This window comes from Aspergillus foveolatus (genome assembly GCF_047715535.1).
Source record: "Aspergillus foveolatus strain CBS 279.81 unplaced genomic scaffold BDW70scaffold_15, whole genome shotgun sequence".
In the NCBI taxonomy this organism is placed as follows: Eukaryota; Fungi; Ascomycota; class Eurotiomycetes; order Eurotiales; family Aspergillaceae; genus Aspergillus; species Aspergillus foveolatus.
Window position 1 is genome coordinate 497,559 of NW_027396079.1, and position 15,018 is coordinate 512,576.

Below are 15,018 nucleotides of genomic sequence, written 5' to 3' on the forward strand. Positions count from 1 at the left end.
GACAATCAAGCAGCCCTAGTTTCCACTCGTGTGATCTAATTGTAGAGTAAGTTCAGATACTGAAACAATTGGGAATTCGACGCTGTCAACCAAATTAATAGCACTTTTAAAACTCTCGAAACACTCAGAATTGGTCCAAAATTTCGGCAGATCGCCGATTGTTTCAGACGACGCCTCGGCAGTCGCAGCATGTGCCGTGGATCAGGCTATAAAGTCGCGACGTTTATCCGACCAGACCTGTCCAGCTCGTTTCGACATTTTAAGTTATTCAGCCATATAAACTCACAAGAGATGTCCGCAGCAGAAGTGAGCATCCGGAGTTTGACCGGTGACTGGGTCATCGTGAGTCCATTCTCGATCCTCTAGGTCTCTGGGTCGCTCTGTACCTGACATGGATGCAATTCCAGGACAAATCTAAATCCACTAATATAGACGGTGCTCTGAAACTGGTATGTCTTCCTCGCCAGCACCTATTGAAGTAGCCTTGGAATCCTGACGAACTTAACACAGCAAGGGATCGGCTGGCTCCGACGCAAAGCAGTCACGTCAGGCACAATAACCCTTAAAACCGCGCACACCACCGAAGCTCATAACGGGGAGCAACCCAATACACGTCTCATGATGCAACAGGGGCTTCGCGGGATCTTTCCCGGTGTTGAGCAAACACGTTCACTGGATTGGAGCACACACGAACAAGTCGATGCTGTCTCTGGAGCCGCTATAACAGTCCGCAGCCGGTATGTACGGGGCGTTGAGGATGGAGACGGGAATAAGGTGAAGCCTGTTCTCCAAGTAGAGACGTCAGTAATTGGCGAGAAGGGGAAAGCCGATATCGAGGCTTTCCTTGGTACTGCTGTTTCTGTGCCTGGGACTGGCGGCGAAGAGGCGAAGGAGAAGGCGTTCGTGCAGGATTACATTGTTTGCGAGTCTGGGGGGTGGACGGCTGAGCAAGTAGGTCTATTTCCAAACTAGCATGCGTTATGCCGGTGGCTGGGTTTGTCGGCAACAGTGATTAACTTAGATTGTAGGTCTGGGCTGTCGAGAGGATTGACAGTAGTACGTTTCTAACGTGCAGGGCTGTTGCTGCGAAGGGGGACGCCACTGAGATGGCGTACCAGGTATATCAATACGAAGAGCAGAAGTAGGGATGGCCCTAATTTAACGAATCGAGAGTCTCATGGTCAGCGGGAAAGGTGATATTGTATTCTATCCTATTCTATCAATAGACGAATTATTTTGAGTCTCGAATCTCGGAATGTAATCGATTCCGCGAGGTGTAGCTGTACAATCTGGCTGCGCGAGATTTGTTCACTCACGCCAAGAGTAGCACGAAGGCAAGTGTGAAATCTCAGAGTGTTGTGCTAACTTACGTGTAAATGATATCTGGTGACTGCGTAATCTAGCTCCTGCTCTTGGACCTGTTCAAGGCCAAGGATGGAATTCAGTCAAGCCTATCTTTGCTGGTGGGGACTGCCTATGTAATAGGGCAACGTATACAATAAAATGAAGAGCCCAAAGCATAAACACAGTAAACATACTCGAGATACCACCTCCGCCGTACAGCAGAAGTATGCTGTCTAGCCCGTTTCTACCTAAAAAAGAGTCAAGAGTACAATATCAGCAAGATACCTGCACGCCTGTCTACTCTATAACATATATCGCGGCAACACTCAATCCAAACTATAAGCCTGAACGGAAACAAGATCAGAATGCCAAGTAACAGAGATACTAAGTCAACCATCGTTTGCCCCTGTAGGGGGTCGATTTTGTACTGCAGAAGTCTAACCCGGATGCAGCACGCTCGTAAGGAAGACAAACCGTTGCATAATGATTTCAGAGCTGGACTCACGTTTGATGGCGAGGGTGACGAGGAGAAGTCGAGGCTCTTAATTGAATGGCGGATGTTGAGATTGTGGGCGCCCGAGTGACGCTGAGCAGGCCGTTGCAGCTACTGGAGTGCTGCTGGGGTGAGTGATTGTGCTGGTTTTGCAATAGCCCTAGTTTAGCACGATCTGGCGCTGTGCGGACTCGTGTGTTCGTGGGGATCGAAGATTGAGGCGTCGAGTAGGGCCCTCCATGCTTGGGTATGGCCTGGGAGTCCTCGAGAGGAGGTCACTAGAGACGGTGAGACAGTCTTCGACAAACTCATATTGTTTCGGGGGCTGAATCTGAATGGTTTTGATCCTTGTCCAGGTTCTGGCTTGTTTTGGCTGCCGGTAGGAGTGTTCTCTGAAGCGACAATGGGTGGTTAGGGTTGGGTATCTGGAACTCTAAGATAGCTAGGCTTCGGTGAATACAGAGTTTGAAGAGGCAACGGTGATAAAAGGGGTGTTAATTTGAGGACTCAAGTAACGAGGATAGAGTAATTCATATTCACCGTGTTTGCTGAATTCGAAGTGAGTCTGGTCCCTTATAATGAAACACACTGGGCCGAGAAATGGCTGCCGGGGATTGTTGACTGGTCTTTCTTGGATTCTATACAGTGAATGCCGTTCGAACAAAGAGCCTAACAGACAATGGGGCTTCTCTCGCTATATAATGCCCGGAATCCACGAGGTCATTTCCACACCCATCTCCTCCAACCGTAACCCCATCTTCCTCTCTCAGACGGAGACCAACCGAGTCCAACCCAACACTATTTCTTTTTCCATATTCATCCTGACAACCCAGATCTCGAACACAGATCCTCTTCCAATATAATGTCTGACGACGATTACTCAACAATCATAACCTTAGACCTAACTGGCACAATCCTCAGTCCGGTCTCCAGAGACAATCAAGACACCGTACAAATCACGCTCGACGCCGTTGCCATTAATGGCATTACTGAGAGAGTAAAACGCAATCTTGAAGAAACCAACCGAATCTCAAGAAACATCTCCGTCTTTCTTAAAGTCGAAGATGTCGTCATAAACATATCTCCAACACCCGAGACCGAAACTAGCCATAGAGTGCTGAAAAGTTTGAGAGCTGGTGACCGTGTCAGGCGGCTTAGTACTCTAAAGGTTTGGTATAAGTTTTGGGGAGAGCATGTGTGCATTAAATTTATTCGATTTATGGAAGGAGTCACTAATGGCTAGGCCACATATTACAGGAATTGAAGCATTATGACGCGGCAGCTGCGGCAGTTGATAAGATGCACTTATGGAGTTGGCAATTGCTTTTCCTTTTTTTGTTATTTTCTCTGGAAATCTGTTTTTCAGATTGTTTGTACATTCTAATAGTTATCAGTTATTCATGGTCCATACTCGAGTGCAATATATAGGAGTAATCTCAGCAATGGCACTGTCACTCAATGTTAAAATATGCATATACTTCTGAAAAGTTCTTGTATTGCCTAGGTATAACTCGGCAATAGGTCTTCCCTCAAACAAATTCCCGTTATATTCATCATAGGTAGGGAAATCTACCGTCCAAGAAACTACAAGTGATTCCGTCAGCCTGACTTGGCCCTTACTGCCGGGTGAGCGAGACGATCTGCTCACACCTTCGAATGCTGTTGAATACATAGGGAAGATGGATAGAATGATACTATATCCGCTACACGAAATGAACACATACATTAAAGGCAATTTTGTTAATTTGCCCGGCGCGATTCTTGGAACCCTTACCTTGAAATTGGGATAGTGACGAGTGTGACTCTCAAATCCAAGGAGTGCCACAGCCTATATCAGTATTTGAATGGTAGTAAAACGGCAACAATCATGAAGCTAATCGATCAACTCTTGACTCTCTTGATAAATGTGAGTTTCTCCATTGGATTTTTCGGCATATATCTTGATAGAATCAAAGACTAGCCTCAGAGTTGCAACATCGATCCGAAGAAACACGTCCGTCTCGAGTATGCTTTGATCGGCGGATATTTTCAGTTGCAATATGGAATATGAGAAGGTGACAAAAGCAAGAAAGCAGATATGACGAAGAGGTTAGGCTGAGAATCGGTGTGGTGATGCAGTAACCTGCAGAAGTATATAGCGAGCTAGCAGTACGATGGGCTATGTCTCCTGTCTCCAGGGTGAAAACGAATATCAGACTAGTGACTAGGGAAAGGAATCATAAGTTAAGCAAACTAACATTAGTTAAAGTTACAACGGATAGTATTTATTCTTCGCGAGGGCAGTCCCAGCTTCTGCTTTGCGCTCTCCACTAACTCAAGAGGCTAACTCAAGAGTCTACTCCATCAAATAAAATCAGATTACCGCAGGAGATTACTTTCCTTCTAGGTAGGCGAGAAGCCTCCCCAACCCCATGCCCAGCCACAATGCATCAGGTGACCCAATATGACGCCATACACGAGCATGCGGGACTTTCGCAAATCAACCTAAACAACAGGCCAGATACAGACTGGTCCTTCTCAAGGTGCACAAAGATACGTACCTGCCACTCTTGAGACAGGTTGCAAAAGGTAAAAAAAGGAAAAAGAGAGAGAAAGAATGCCACCTCCAGTAATAGACCTCCTCTCTCTCCCGCCTGAACTCCACCTCCTCATATACAGCCACCTCGATTTCCCCGCCTCAACGCACTTCAGACTCACTTGCTCGTATCTGTACAACTTCCTTCCTGCATCAAGTCACACCGACCTTCTGATGGCCGAGACGACAGACTTCGCTGTCGCTAAGGATCTGTACGCGTGCCGGTACTGCCTCCGTCTCCGGGCAGCCGGCTGTTTCGCAGACCGGATGCTCTGCCGCGGGCGGGGGAGACGAGGGCGCCATGCAAGGAAGAGATTCTGTATCGAGTGTGGTATGTGTCCGAGGAGCGGCGGCGAGGCTCGGTATGGCCGGGGTGCGATCGTGGTTACCAGGCGTACTTTGCATGTTGTCTGTATCGAGTGTGGGAGGTTTGGGAAAGGGGTCAGTGTTCCAGGTGAAAAAGGAATCCGATGCGCTGCGTGCGGAAGCGTTGCTACACGTGGTTTCCAGGGGCAGTAGATGCCTCAGACGGGACAGGCGACAGCAGCATGGAACTGGCAAGGGACTGGCATTTTGTTTGTATGATACCCATCCGCGTTTCTATGATCTAAATAGCTATTTCACATCTACTGCTCTCCCGTTATAGCCACATGCATCCTAGACTAGGCCCAAGACCAAATACCAAAACCTTCATCCAACGCGAGCGGGCGCAAGGGCGGGCTTGTTCCCAAGCGCCTCGTCGATCTCGGCCATGACTTCGGGTGTCAGCAGCGGGAGCACCTTAAGACTCTCGACATTATCGACGATCTGCTCTGGCTTCGAGGCGCCGGTGATGATCGAGCTGACGTTCTCGTTTTTGATGCACCACGCCAGAGCCAGATGGGATTGCTTCACGCCGAGCTTGTCGGCTAGGGCCTGCAGATCCTGTCAGCCACTATCCTGCGTCCAGCTGTCAGTGAACAGGGCACGCACCTTGACATTCTTGAGCTGCTTGATAACACCTTCTTCCTGCTGCCACCTCTCGCGAATCCCCACAGAGTAAACGTCCTTGCTCTCGGCGAACCTACTTCCCGGCGGCGGCCGCTCCAACGCATCGTTATACTTTCCGCTGAGTCTGCCGCCCTTTAATGGCGAGAAGACAGTGAGTCCCAGACCGACGCGCTCATACAGTCTCGCAAACTGCCCCTCCACCTTCTCGCGATCCAGCATGTTATAGAGCGGCTGTTCGACGATCGGCGCAATGAGTCCTAATCTGTTCGCGATCCCGACAGCCTCGCTGATCTCGTCGGCACTCCACTCCGACGTGCCCCAGTAAAACGCCCATCCCTTCTCGATGACGAAATTGAACGCTCGCACAACTTCCTCCATGGGCGTCAGCCGGTCGGGCCGGTGCGCGTAGATGATGTCCACGTAGTCGAGCTGGAGGCGCGCAAGGGACGCCTTTGTGCCTTCGATGACGTGCTTGCGGGAGAGGCCGATATTATTGACGGGGTTGTCGCCGTGCGCGCGGCCAAAGTAGATCTGTTTGCATTCCAGATTAGAACGGGACGGATGCAGGAAAATTGGCGGGTTCGTCGGCAATCCGGGGCCAAACCTTGGTGCTGATGACGAGGTCGTTTCTCTTCCACCCGGCTTTCTTGATGACATTACCCATGACGATCTCGGACTTTCCACCGGCGTAGCTGGGTCCATCAGTATACAGAATGGGAAATTCAGGTAAGGCAGACGCACCCCTCGGCTGTATCGAAGAAGTTGATTCCTAGATCGTAGGCTTGCCGCATACATGCTTCGGTGCCCTCTGAAATTGAGAGAGTATCAGCTCAACCACTCAACAACATCTCAATGGGTATTTGGGCTATCTCCAACGCTACCTTCTGCGACATCGCCACCGAATCTAGATCGTTCTGTCAGCCGCCGTCCAAAATCAACGAATTGATGAGAACGCACGTAATCCATCCTCCCAGACTGATGACCGAGACATGGAGGCCGGAATTGCCGAGTCGGCGATAGATCATTTCAGGTTTGGACATTTTGCTGGCGTGGGCTAGGTTGTGGTACGTAGGTGTGGTGCAAAGGCGAGGGAATAATACAAGAGTGACTTCCAACTTATACCCCCGCGAACCCCGCACGGGATGCAACCATATTGGAGAAGGACTACGCCATTGATGACAAACCAAGGACCGACTGGTTATCTACCTGCCAGATAAGTGCTAGACAGCGGGCTCGCGAGAAGAACGAAGTTTTAGAGAGTGAGGTGTGGAATCAGTTTCGCTGAGTGGTGACGACGTCGAAGCGGGCTCCTAAATAGACACGGCCAATTCTCCGTACAGCGGGCGATCTGCGAACTCACTCCCTTTAGAGAGTGATTCGGTGTACGTTTTGGAAAGTCGCGATTGCAGGACTACGAGATCTCCTTGAGCTTATGAAGCTTATTTTGACGATATTAATAGATATTAATAGCATCGGTAGCCTCCCCTCGTTCGAATGGGCTAATACATCTGGGTAAGGTTACGTCGATAAATGAATCAATAAATTAACATAAAATAGGACGGAATAACATAGATTAATCCAGAATAACATAGATTTTTTAATATAGAATAACATAGAATAAACATGCAGTAAAGCACCCTTCATGGTTGATTCTGAAACTGACATAAGCTAGCCATTGAAAGGGGGGCGTAATTTGCTGACATTCTAGAGGTGCTGGTGCCTATAGACTAAGTAGATTGAGCGAACTTTCGAGGAGCGCAAGAAAATGACAAAAATATATATAGCTTGGAGCTTCTCAATTATCTCAGTAGTGAGTGTCTATGCATCTGCCTCTATGCGTCTTTTTTTTCGTCGCAGGACTCCAAAGACACATCTAGTATTGCAGAGATCTAGTATTGCCGAGGCTATGCTAACTTAAGGTAACAAGGCACCTAAGCTGGTTTTCAACGGCGAGTAATAGTACACCAACTCGCAGCAGCATATTGCAATGGATGCAGTCTAGCGTCTTGTAGCCATGGATTGACACATGTGCGCGAATGGTTCACATTATCGAGGTCGGGGTTCAGCATCCCAGACTCATAGCAACTGTAGTGAGGATCTCATCACTGGAGGTCTAGCTTGCTCAAAGCCGTGAGCGCAATGACCGGTAGCAACATACCAGACTCTTGTATCTAGGAGATTGTACGTGATAAAAGCTCCAGAGTTGATGCGCAAACTTCAAACTCTGAGGACTCGATACGCTGAGCAAGAGGGTCACGCACTTACATTGCAGTGACTCACTGTTCCCTGAAGCGTCTCCTCAGAACAGTCCCTACCCAATCTCCCCTGCCACGCCGAAGTCAACAAGTTCAGCAGAACGGCAGGATCCCGGTATCGAGTTGTTTACCTTGTCCAAAATCTTGCCCGACGAGGCCAAGCCCTCCAAGTTACGAAACACCACTCCAATCCCGGTCCAACCATCGTATGCCTCGCAGAAGAGTAATGCTCATTAGCCTCGAAATATGAAGATGAATCTCGGTCAGACGGCGTGATGGGACCGACACCGGCTCGTCAACTGTCACCCAGCATCTTTAGAAGATCCTCTGTGATTCTGTCCACTTGAAACAGCCCTCTACCCTTTCAGCCTGCAGGGGGATTCTCTAGAGCACAGTCAAGGTGGTACTGTGCAAGCGTTGACGAAGGTCGCCCACATGACTCTCTCGTCGTCGTCTGATTCAATACCCTGCAGTGATCATGGCCATAGGCTCGTTGCGTCTCCTGACCGGCTAAACTCTTTGACGGAGTTGATATGCCACTACCGATATCCTACTTTGCTGACCTATGTAAAATGTCCTATTGGCGCCTAGAAAATGCGCGTGTAGTTTTTATACCCTGCTTCAGTCTCAGGTGATTCCTTCGACAATGCAGATCATCCCATCTTGGTCGAGTGGCACATAGAGAACTACTAGCGGATGGAATAATGCGATCCTTTGTCATGTTAGACTTGACTCATCGCAGCTGAGCGAAGTGCGTGCTTTACGCCCTGCCGCTAGCACTGAGTCTCGGACGGAGTCACGGAGATAAGGGCTCTGGCTCTCCTGCTCGCTTTTCAGTGCCCCATATATGGTCAATCCAGGGCTCAATGCACGGCAATAGGCCGAGACACGCGAGTTGTGGTGCAGAGAACCTCGTATTCGTGGGGGGTGCTAGGGTCATGGAACGCCGTATCTCCGTGCATCTCGGCGATCCTAGGGCTAATCTGATCGATCGTGTTATCAGACGCCAAAGCTGACTCGCCGAGGCCACGGACTTCGGGTATCGCTGCTAGCGCTGCCTGGCTGGGCTCGGCCGGGCAGTAACAGGAGAGGCCCTGACCATGGCTGGAATCTGTTAGTACGGCAAAACAGAATAGAGCAGCTCTGAAAGCACGAGCCTGGAGAAGGAAGGCCTGGATACAGTAGGCTTCAGATATCTGGCAATCTAAATGGCCCTGGTAACGAAGGTCGTCCATGCCCGACGAAGCTATGACTTTAGAGCGAGATCGGATCCTTCTGCAGGCACCCAAATGCTCACTCGGACCTGGGTACCATGACGAGTTAGCCCGTCTGGAAGCTGTCAGCTACAGTGGAGCTTCGTGGGATGCAGAACTGTTTCTTTTACGAGAGAAAGCGCGTCGACCGCTGAAAACAAGGCCTTGACTCTCGAGCTCCAGCTGGGGCGATCACTTCCCTGTTGGGGGCTCAGAATATGACCGTCTTTCAAAGTATTTTTGAAATTCTGGAAAGTGCGATAGGTAAAATTACATTACAAAAGACAATTATGACGGTCTTACCTTTGCTGTTTGTCATACCGTCATTGCCCAGTGGACCTCGCTAAGAAATCCACTCAATTTGGCCAAGGGTGAAAGAAAAAAAATAAAAAAGAAAAGAAAAGAAAAGAAAAGAAAAACCTTTGCCTGAGGAAGTGAGGAGTCTCCAAGCAAGCGAACCTTCTACGCAGGACCCGTTCAACCGCAGGCCCTCAGTCCCTGCATCACTATCTTGGTAACTACTACTCAGAATCGAAGGACAGTTCAAGGGCTGAGAACCCTTGCAAAGTTTGCCATCCCATCAAATAATGCTCTCGAGTGTTCCGTAGCTATCCTGTGCCCCGCTGTCGCTCGAGCTGGCGCCTGATTGATACGCGGGCCGTCGTCGAGATATTATCTGATCCGTAGTGGAGAGCCGAGTCATCGCTCGCGTGGCGCCAAGGTGTTGAAACGACTTAAAAGACCAGAAAGATATCTCTTAGAATGCTCATACTGTCTTGGAGTGAGTAAGTGCTGTATATTGCAGTATGTTTCGTCATTGATCGTAGCGGCTAACGGCGATGTTCGCGAGAATATAAATTCAACTAGCTGTCTCAGGGTACATCTGCGATCACATATCACTCGAATTTGACCAACAATGAATTCGAACAACCAATGGATCAGTGTGCTTCTTAATCCCCTAATTTTCTATATAACCGACTCTTTTGAGTATTGTGAGCATACAACCCGTACAAAAATCATCACCGTCTTGCCGTTGGTTGGTAACCGCTCATCCCGCGTGTATCCGTTATCAGATTTTTCAAAGTTATCAGATTCGGCCCCTGCATCAGCCAGCCAATGACAGCTCTTTCCAAGAAAAAATTTTGACCAATGAGGAAAACCTATCCCACATTCACAGCACAAACAGTGTCAAAACACCCGAAAATCCGTCGCAGAGAAGCCCAGACCTCTAGCATGCAGATCTGATAATGAAACCAGCGTATCCGATATCGTCACCGTCGTGCCGAAAAGTGGAGTCTCCAAGCCATGGTCGAACCGCTGAAGAATCAAGGATGCCCACGCAGTCTCCGTATTTTCCCTCTGACTCGCTTAGACCAGAAATATCGTCGATTCGGCTGTCAATCGTCCAGCTCCGAGGTAGCCTGACGACTGGATCCCACTTCACCAGCGCTCTGGGTCATATTTAAGCTGCCTGCATCCCGACCTGCATTTCGCCCTGCAATAGCATAAGTATCTGCGTTACAACCAACTGGCCCGGCTCGCTCGCTATTCATCTCTCTGCCAGCCCGCCTGCCACGCACTGCACCATGGCCGGCCCCGTCCGCCGCCTCCAACAGACGCTTTCGCACCTGCAAGCCCCTCAACCCCAGCAGCTCTCCATTGTCTATGGGCCGACCGAGCCGGAATTGCTCGACGTGACTCTCGGCGAGCTCTTGACCCTTCAGAGCCTGCAATATGGAGACTACGAGTGTCTTGTCTTTCCCTGGACCGGGGCACGATGGACATACGCAGATCTGAACGATGAAGCGGACCGCGTTGCGCGCGGCATGTTGGCAATGGGGATCAAGAAGGGGGACCGAGTAGGCATCATGGCGGGGAACTGCGAGCAATATATCTCGATTTTCTTTGCTGCGGCGCGGGTTGGTGCGATTCTCGTGGTGCTCAATAATACATATACGCCGAGCGAACTGTATTACGCGTTGGATCATACCGGTACCTACTCCTGGTTTTCCATTTTTTTTGTCCTTGAATGGAATTCAGAGTACTGATCATGTTTAAGACTGTCGGTTACTATTCTTGACTCCCCGCATCAACAAGCACTCCCTCGAAGACGTCCTCGCGAAGCTGGGTCCACACCCAAAGGCATCCGGAACATCCAAAGCTCTCGAAGAGATCGTAGTCATCCGCGGCACATACAAGGACTTCACCACCTATGCGCAGGTCATCGAGCGCGGTCTCCCGCTTCCTCCGAACGCCCTCCCCGAGCGTGAGAGCCAGCTACAGACCGAAGATGTCTGCAATCTGCAGTTCACCAGCGGGTCAACGGGGAATCCAAAGGCCGCCATGTTGACACATCAGTATGTGCCCGACCATCAACCAACACCGGACTCCCAAGCCAATGGAAGGTAACTGACTTGTGCGTCCAGCAACCTAGTAAACAACTCGCGCTTCATCGGCGATCGCATGAACCTCACCTCCTTCGACATCCTCTGCTGCCCGCCTCCTCTCTTCCATTGTTTCGGCCTGGTCCTCGGCATGCTGGCCGTCGTAACGCACGGGTCCAAGATCATCTTCCCTAGCGAGACTTTTGACCCCCTCGCAACACTGCACGCCATTTCCGACGAGAAATGCACAGCCCTGCACGGCGTCCCCACCATGTTTGAGGCGATTCTCTCGTTCGACAAACCGCCCAACTTCGACTGCTCCAATCTCCGCACGGGGATCATCGCCGGCGCGCCTGTGCCCCGACCTCTCATGAAACGCCTGTTCGAGGAGCTGAATATGAGACAGTATACCAGCAGCTACGGTAGTTCTCCTTGTCTTCTTCTTTAACCAGGCAAAACCCGACTGATCAATTGCACAGGCCTAACAGAAGCATCCCCCACCTGCTTCAACGCCCTTACAACAGACAGCATTGAAACGCGTCTTCAGACAGTCGGAAAGGTCATGCCGCACGCCAAAGCCAAAATCATCGATGCGAACGGCGCCATTGTCCCCGTCGGCACCCGCGGCGAGCTCTGTATGGCCGGTTACCAATTGACGAAGGGGTACTGGAATAACCCAGAGAAGACAGCCGAGACACTGGTCACGGACGAAGAGGGAACGGTCTGGCTCAAGACGGGCGATGAGGCGGTTTTCACTCCGGAGGGATACTGTACTATTACGGGGCGGTTCAAGGATATCATTATTCGGGGTATGCACTCCTTCCCTGCCCCTCCCTTCATCCCCCACCCAAACCCTGTATTCAGCGAATAATGCTAACGGATGGTCGTGTCTAGGCGGTGAAAACATCTACCCGCTTGAGATCGAAGAGCGGCTCACGGCACATCCCTCTATTTCCCTTTCATCTGTGATTGGGATCCCGGATCCAAAATACGGCGAAGTCGTGGGCGCATTCATCGCCCTTGCGGAGGGCGCTAAGAGGCCGTCTGACGATGAGCTACGGGCGTGGACGCGCGAGACCCTGGGGAGGCACAAGGCGCCTCAGCACGTGTTCGTGTTTGGGGAGGAGGGCGTCGACGCCACGGTTCCCGTGACGGGGAGCGGGAAAGTCAGAAAGGTGGATCTGAGGAAGATTGCAGCGGGGGTGTTGGAGAGACGGAGGAATGGCAAGGTTACAGCGTGAAAAGTGTGGTTATATATAGACTCTTTCTTTGTTGTTGTTATATCTTTCTACACTAGCGATTTTTCTGTTTATACCCGATTAGATTAGAGGAAATTTGTTCCAAACGTCCGCGTTTTCCTTTGATTGATTCTACACAGCAGCCAATCTTACTGCCTGTGTGCCTCGGTCCTCGAGAACCCTCAGAAAAAGCAACCAAGTCGCGTAAAGTTAATCAATCTGATTAGATGATTATCTAATCTGATGTGGGACTCGGCCGGAAATTTTTCGCATGTAATAACACTGTACAGCCACTTAGCGTATCGCAGTGGGGGTGGTCGGGCAGAAGGCCAGAAGAAACTTGAAAAAGACTCCGGTGTCGGAGTTGGACTCGGCGCCCAATGAATATTACATACCTCTAGATGAATGTGGGCCTGTTTTGTGTATGCCTGTACCAGGTGGGGGTGCACTGCATCGTTGGAGGGTTGCAGCGCATGGCATGGCATGATGGTGCAATGCGATCCACACAGAACCCGAGGGGCGGCAGAAGGTGCTTTTTCACATGCTGGTCTGGGATTGGCCTTAATTTCCTTAGTTGATCACGCCTACTCCAGTACTCCGACCTATCTGAATAGTCACTGATAGTGGTAGCTAGTATATAGATTGAGGGGCAGTGCTTCGTAGCTACAACTTCAACGCACGATACGGATCCCTCTCCAGATGGTCGGACCCATCGAATCGGAAGGGCGAAATCTGGAAAAACTTCTCCCGGCTGCACTTGACCAGGGCAGAGCGCTTATGGGGGAGATCGATCAGTTTCTCGAGACTAAATCCCGTAGCGTGATCGTAGGCCAGCACTGTTAGATTTGTGAACTCCGGCTCGCCGACAATGTACCTCGTGCGTGGCTCGTCCAGGAACATATAATGCATGATGCTGCACCACCAGACCATTACCCGATGCTGGCCGCGGAAGCGCACGTCGCCGACTAGCGAGTGGCGCCCGCGGTCCCAGTCGTCGGCGTTGTAGTGTGCGCCGATGCTGTCTTCCTGGACGTTGTCAGCGAAAAGCAGTCTGAACTAGACGTAGGCAACGCACCTTAGCCCAGTAGATCTGGTGGTACGAAAAGAACGTGTTATTGAATTTGGCCAGGACGGCGATCTGGTGAGGATCTTCTTCGAGATTCCGGAGATACTCCCTGTGCTGTTCAAGCGTCCCCGTCTCGTTCCAGCCTCTGGCAACTCGAGGATCGTTCTGCCACGTGTGAAACAGTCGCAGGTGCTCATCGTCTCGATAGTCTAACGCCCAGAGTGAGAAGAACTCATCCAGCTGAGGTATATATCGACTGTACATTTTCGACCCGGGAGTGGGTTTACGCGGTCGAATGGGATGGAGAGCGTGCACACGTACGTCAGACGTCTTGGTCGTCAATGTATGCTGGACAGGATGGACGGGAAACGCCGTCAAAGGCCGGCGAAGCGACGTATAGATGTCTGGATCACATACCCATACCGGCCTCGACCCGAACGGCGACCCGGCGCCCTGCCAGAACGTGCTGCGGTATATCACCAGCTGATCGGGCGTGCCTGCAGACTGCGGGAGAATCTGACCGGGAGGCGCTGAAGGGCTGGGATGTGAAGTCGCTAGCCCGACTGCTTGTAACTCCTTAGCCAACAGCTCCCTTCCCTCGCCCGAAAGCACAGCGCGGAAAATCTCAAACTCGGTGCGCAGTGTCAGGAGCGCATAGAGAACATTCCAGATCTGCGCTACCGTCGGCGGCTCCTGTCCTTCCCAGTTCCAGTATGTGACGGGGCTTCGCTGTGCCCTGGCCCATGCCGAGTTGTTCCCTTCGGGCGGTGTCGTGAAGGGATCGGGCTCGCGAAGGTCGGTGAAGTGGAACGAGTCGCGGTGAAGGGGTTCTGGAGGCGGCAGGCCATCGTCGACGCGCGGTGACCGTCGCAATTGAAGCTTGCGCGTGCCGTGCTGGACAGAGACCACCTGGAGTCGGTAGGTTGTTTTGTATGGCTCAGGGAGCCGGATCAGGGGGAGTTTGTCGGCGGAGGCCATTGTGTTGAAAGAAGGCTGGCGTTCAGCGGAGAAACACGTAGCAGCAGGTTGATTAGGACCGAGATGGTCAATAGCTCGTTGTCTTTCTCACATTCTCACGGCATGAGCGAGTCGTCGACTAAGATTCCACCTCTAGTAGTCTGGAGATTGGCAGATGCCTCAAGCTCCGAGCACATGCCGCGGGGCTAGAAGTTTGCAAAATTACGGCAAAGTACTCTTAAATTGTGACTGGAGTAATGAGAACAAGATACCGTACCGTATGTATCGTAAGTATACAATCTTATCAATCTTATCAGATAAAACGGACGACGTCCGTGGACCGGCGTTCCACGGGCCTCAGCTGACTGGTTCAGGTTCCGTGTAACAAGACAGGAAGACTGGGCGCAGGACAGCGCGCGACCTCACGCCACGCTTTAACCGCCAACGGGACCTCTCCGAGCTC

The 15,018-nt window shown here is 51.0% G+C and overlaps 5 protein-coding genes across 5 annotated transcripts; 3 read left to right on the forward strand and 2 right to left on the reverse strand.

The window, feature by feature from the left end:
- Window positions 1-291: 291 nt before the first annotated feature.
- On the forward strand, window positions 292-1,145 carry BDW70DRAFT_149223 (uncharacterized protein; the record flags this gene model as incomplete). The annotated part of the gene is made up of 4 exons (XM_073738976.1): window positions 292-342; window positions 408-449; window positions 511-951; window positions 1,029-1,145. The coding sequence occupies 4 exons, from the start codon at window positions 292-294 to the stop codon at window positions 1,143-1,145; spliced, it is 651 nt and encodes a 216-aa protein (XP_073597535.1).
- Window positions 1,146-4,115: 2,970 nt separating this feature from the next.
- On the forward strand, window positions 4,116-5,051 carry BDW70DRAFT_133628 (F-box domain protein). Its single transcript, XM_073736361.1, has one exon. It carries the CDS (start codon window positions 4,434-4,436, stop codon window positions 4,929-4,931), a length of 498 nt encoding a protein of 165 aa, XP_073597536.1. The 5' UTR covers window positions 4,116-4,433; the 3' UTR covers window positions 4,932-5,051.
- BDW70DRAFT_133629 (putative voltage-gated K+ channel beta subunit (KCNAB)) lies at window positions 5,032-6,758 on the reverse strand. Its single transcript, XM_073736362.1, has 6 exons — window positions 6,360-6,758; window positions 6,284-6,306; window positions 6,144-6,210; window positions 6,007-6,094; window positions 5,385-5,933; window positions 5,032-5,327 (listed from the first exon to the last, which is right to left on the reverse strand). The coding sequence occupies exons 1-6, from the start codon at window positions 6,440-6,442 to the stop codon at window positions 5,103-5,105; spliced, it is 1,035 nt and encodes a 344-aa protein (XP_073597537.1). The 5' UTR covers window positions 6,443-6,758; the 3' UTR covers window positions 5,032-5,102.
- Window positions 6,759-10,496: 3,738 nt separating this feature from the next.
- Window positions 10,497-12,535, forward strand: sidI (putative long-chain-fatty-acid-CoA ligase; the record flags this gene model as incomplete). Its single annotated transcript, XM_073742090.1, has 5 exons — window positions 10,497-10,931; window positions 11,008-11,267; window positions 11,337-11,716; window positions 11,774-12,103; window positions 12,189-12,535. The coding sequence occupies 5 exons, from the start codon at window positions 10,497-10,499 to the stop codon at window positions 12,533-12,535; spliced, it is 1,752 nt and encodes a 583-aa protein (XP_073597538.1).
- Window positions 12,536-12,956: 421 nt separating this feature from the next.
- BDW70DRAFT_133634 (GNAT family N-acetyltransferase) lies at window positions 12,957-14,750 on the reverse strand. Its single transcript, XM_073736363.1, has 2 exons — window positions 13,608-14,750; window positions 12,957-13,558 (listed from the first exon to the last, which is right to left on the reverse strand). Exons 1-2 carry the CDS (start codon window positions 14,574-14,576, stop codon window positions 13,196-13,198), a joined length of 1,332 nt encoding a protein of 443 aa, XP_073597539.1. The 5' UTR covers window positions 14,577-14,750; the 3' UTR covers window positions 12,957-13,195.
- Window positions 14,751-15,018: the final 268 nt, after the last annotated feature.

Excerpts from the sequence above, each read along its gene's own strand:
- BDW70DRAFT_133628 (XM_073736361.1), top strand. The coding sequence starts at position 4,434 with ATGCCACCTCCAGTAATAGACCTCCTCTCTCTCCCGCCTGAACTCCAC.
- BDW70DRAFT_133629 (XM_073736362.1), bottom strand. The coding sequence starts at position 6,442 with ATGTCCAAACCTGAAATGATCTATCGCCGACTCGGCAATTCCGGCCTC. Across the intron at positions 5,934-6,006 it reads ACCTCGTCATCAGCACCAAG|ATCTACTTTGGCCGCGCGCA; the intron begins GTTTGGCCCCGG and ends GAATGCAAACAG. Across the intron at positions 5,328-5,384 it reads AGCAGCTCAAGAATGTCAAG|GCCCTAGCCGACAAGCTCGG; the intron begins GTGCGTGCCCTG and ends CAGGATCTGCAG.
- BDW70DRAFT_133634 (XM_073736363.1), bottom strand. The coding sequence starts at position 14,576 with ATGGCCTCCGCCGACAAACTCCCCCTGATCCGGCTCCCTGAGCCATAC. Across the intron at positions 13,559-13,607 it reads ACCAGATCTACTGGGCTAAG|GAAGACAGCATCGGCGCACA; the intron begins GTGCGTTGCCTA and ends GACAACGTCCAG.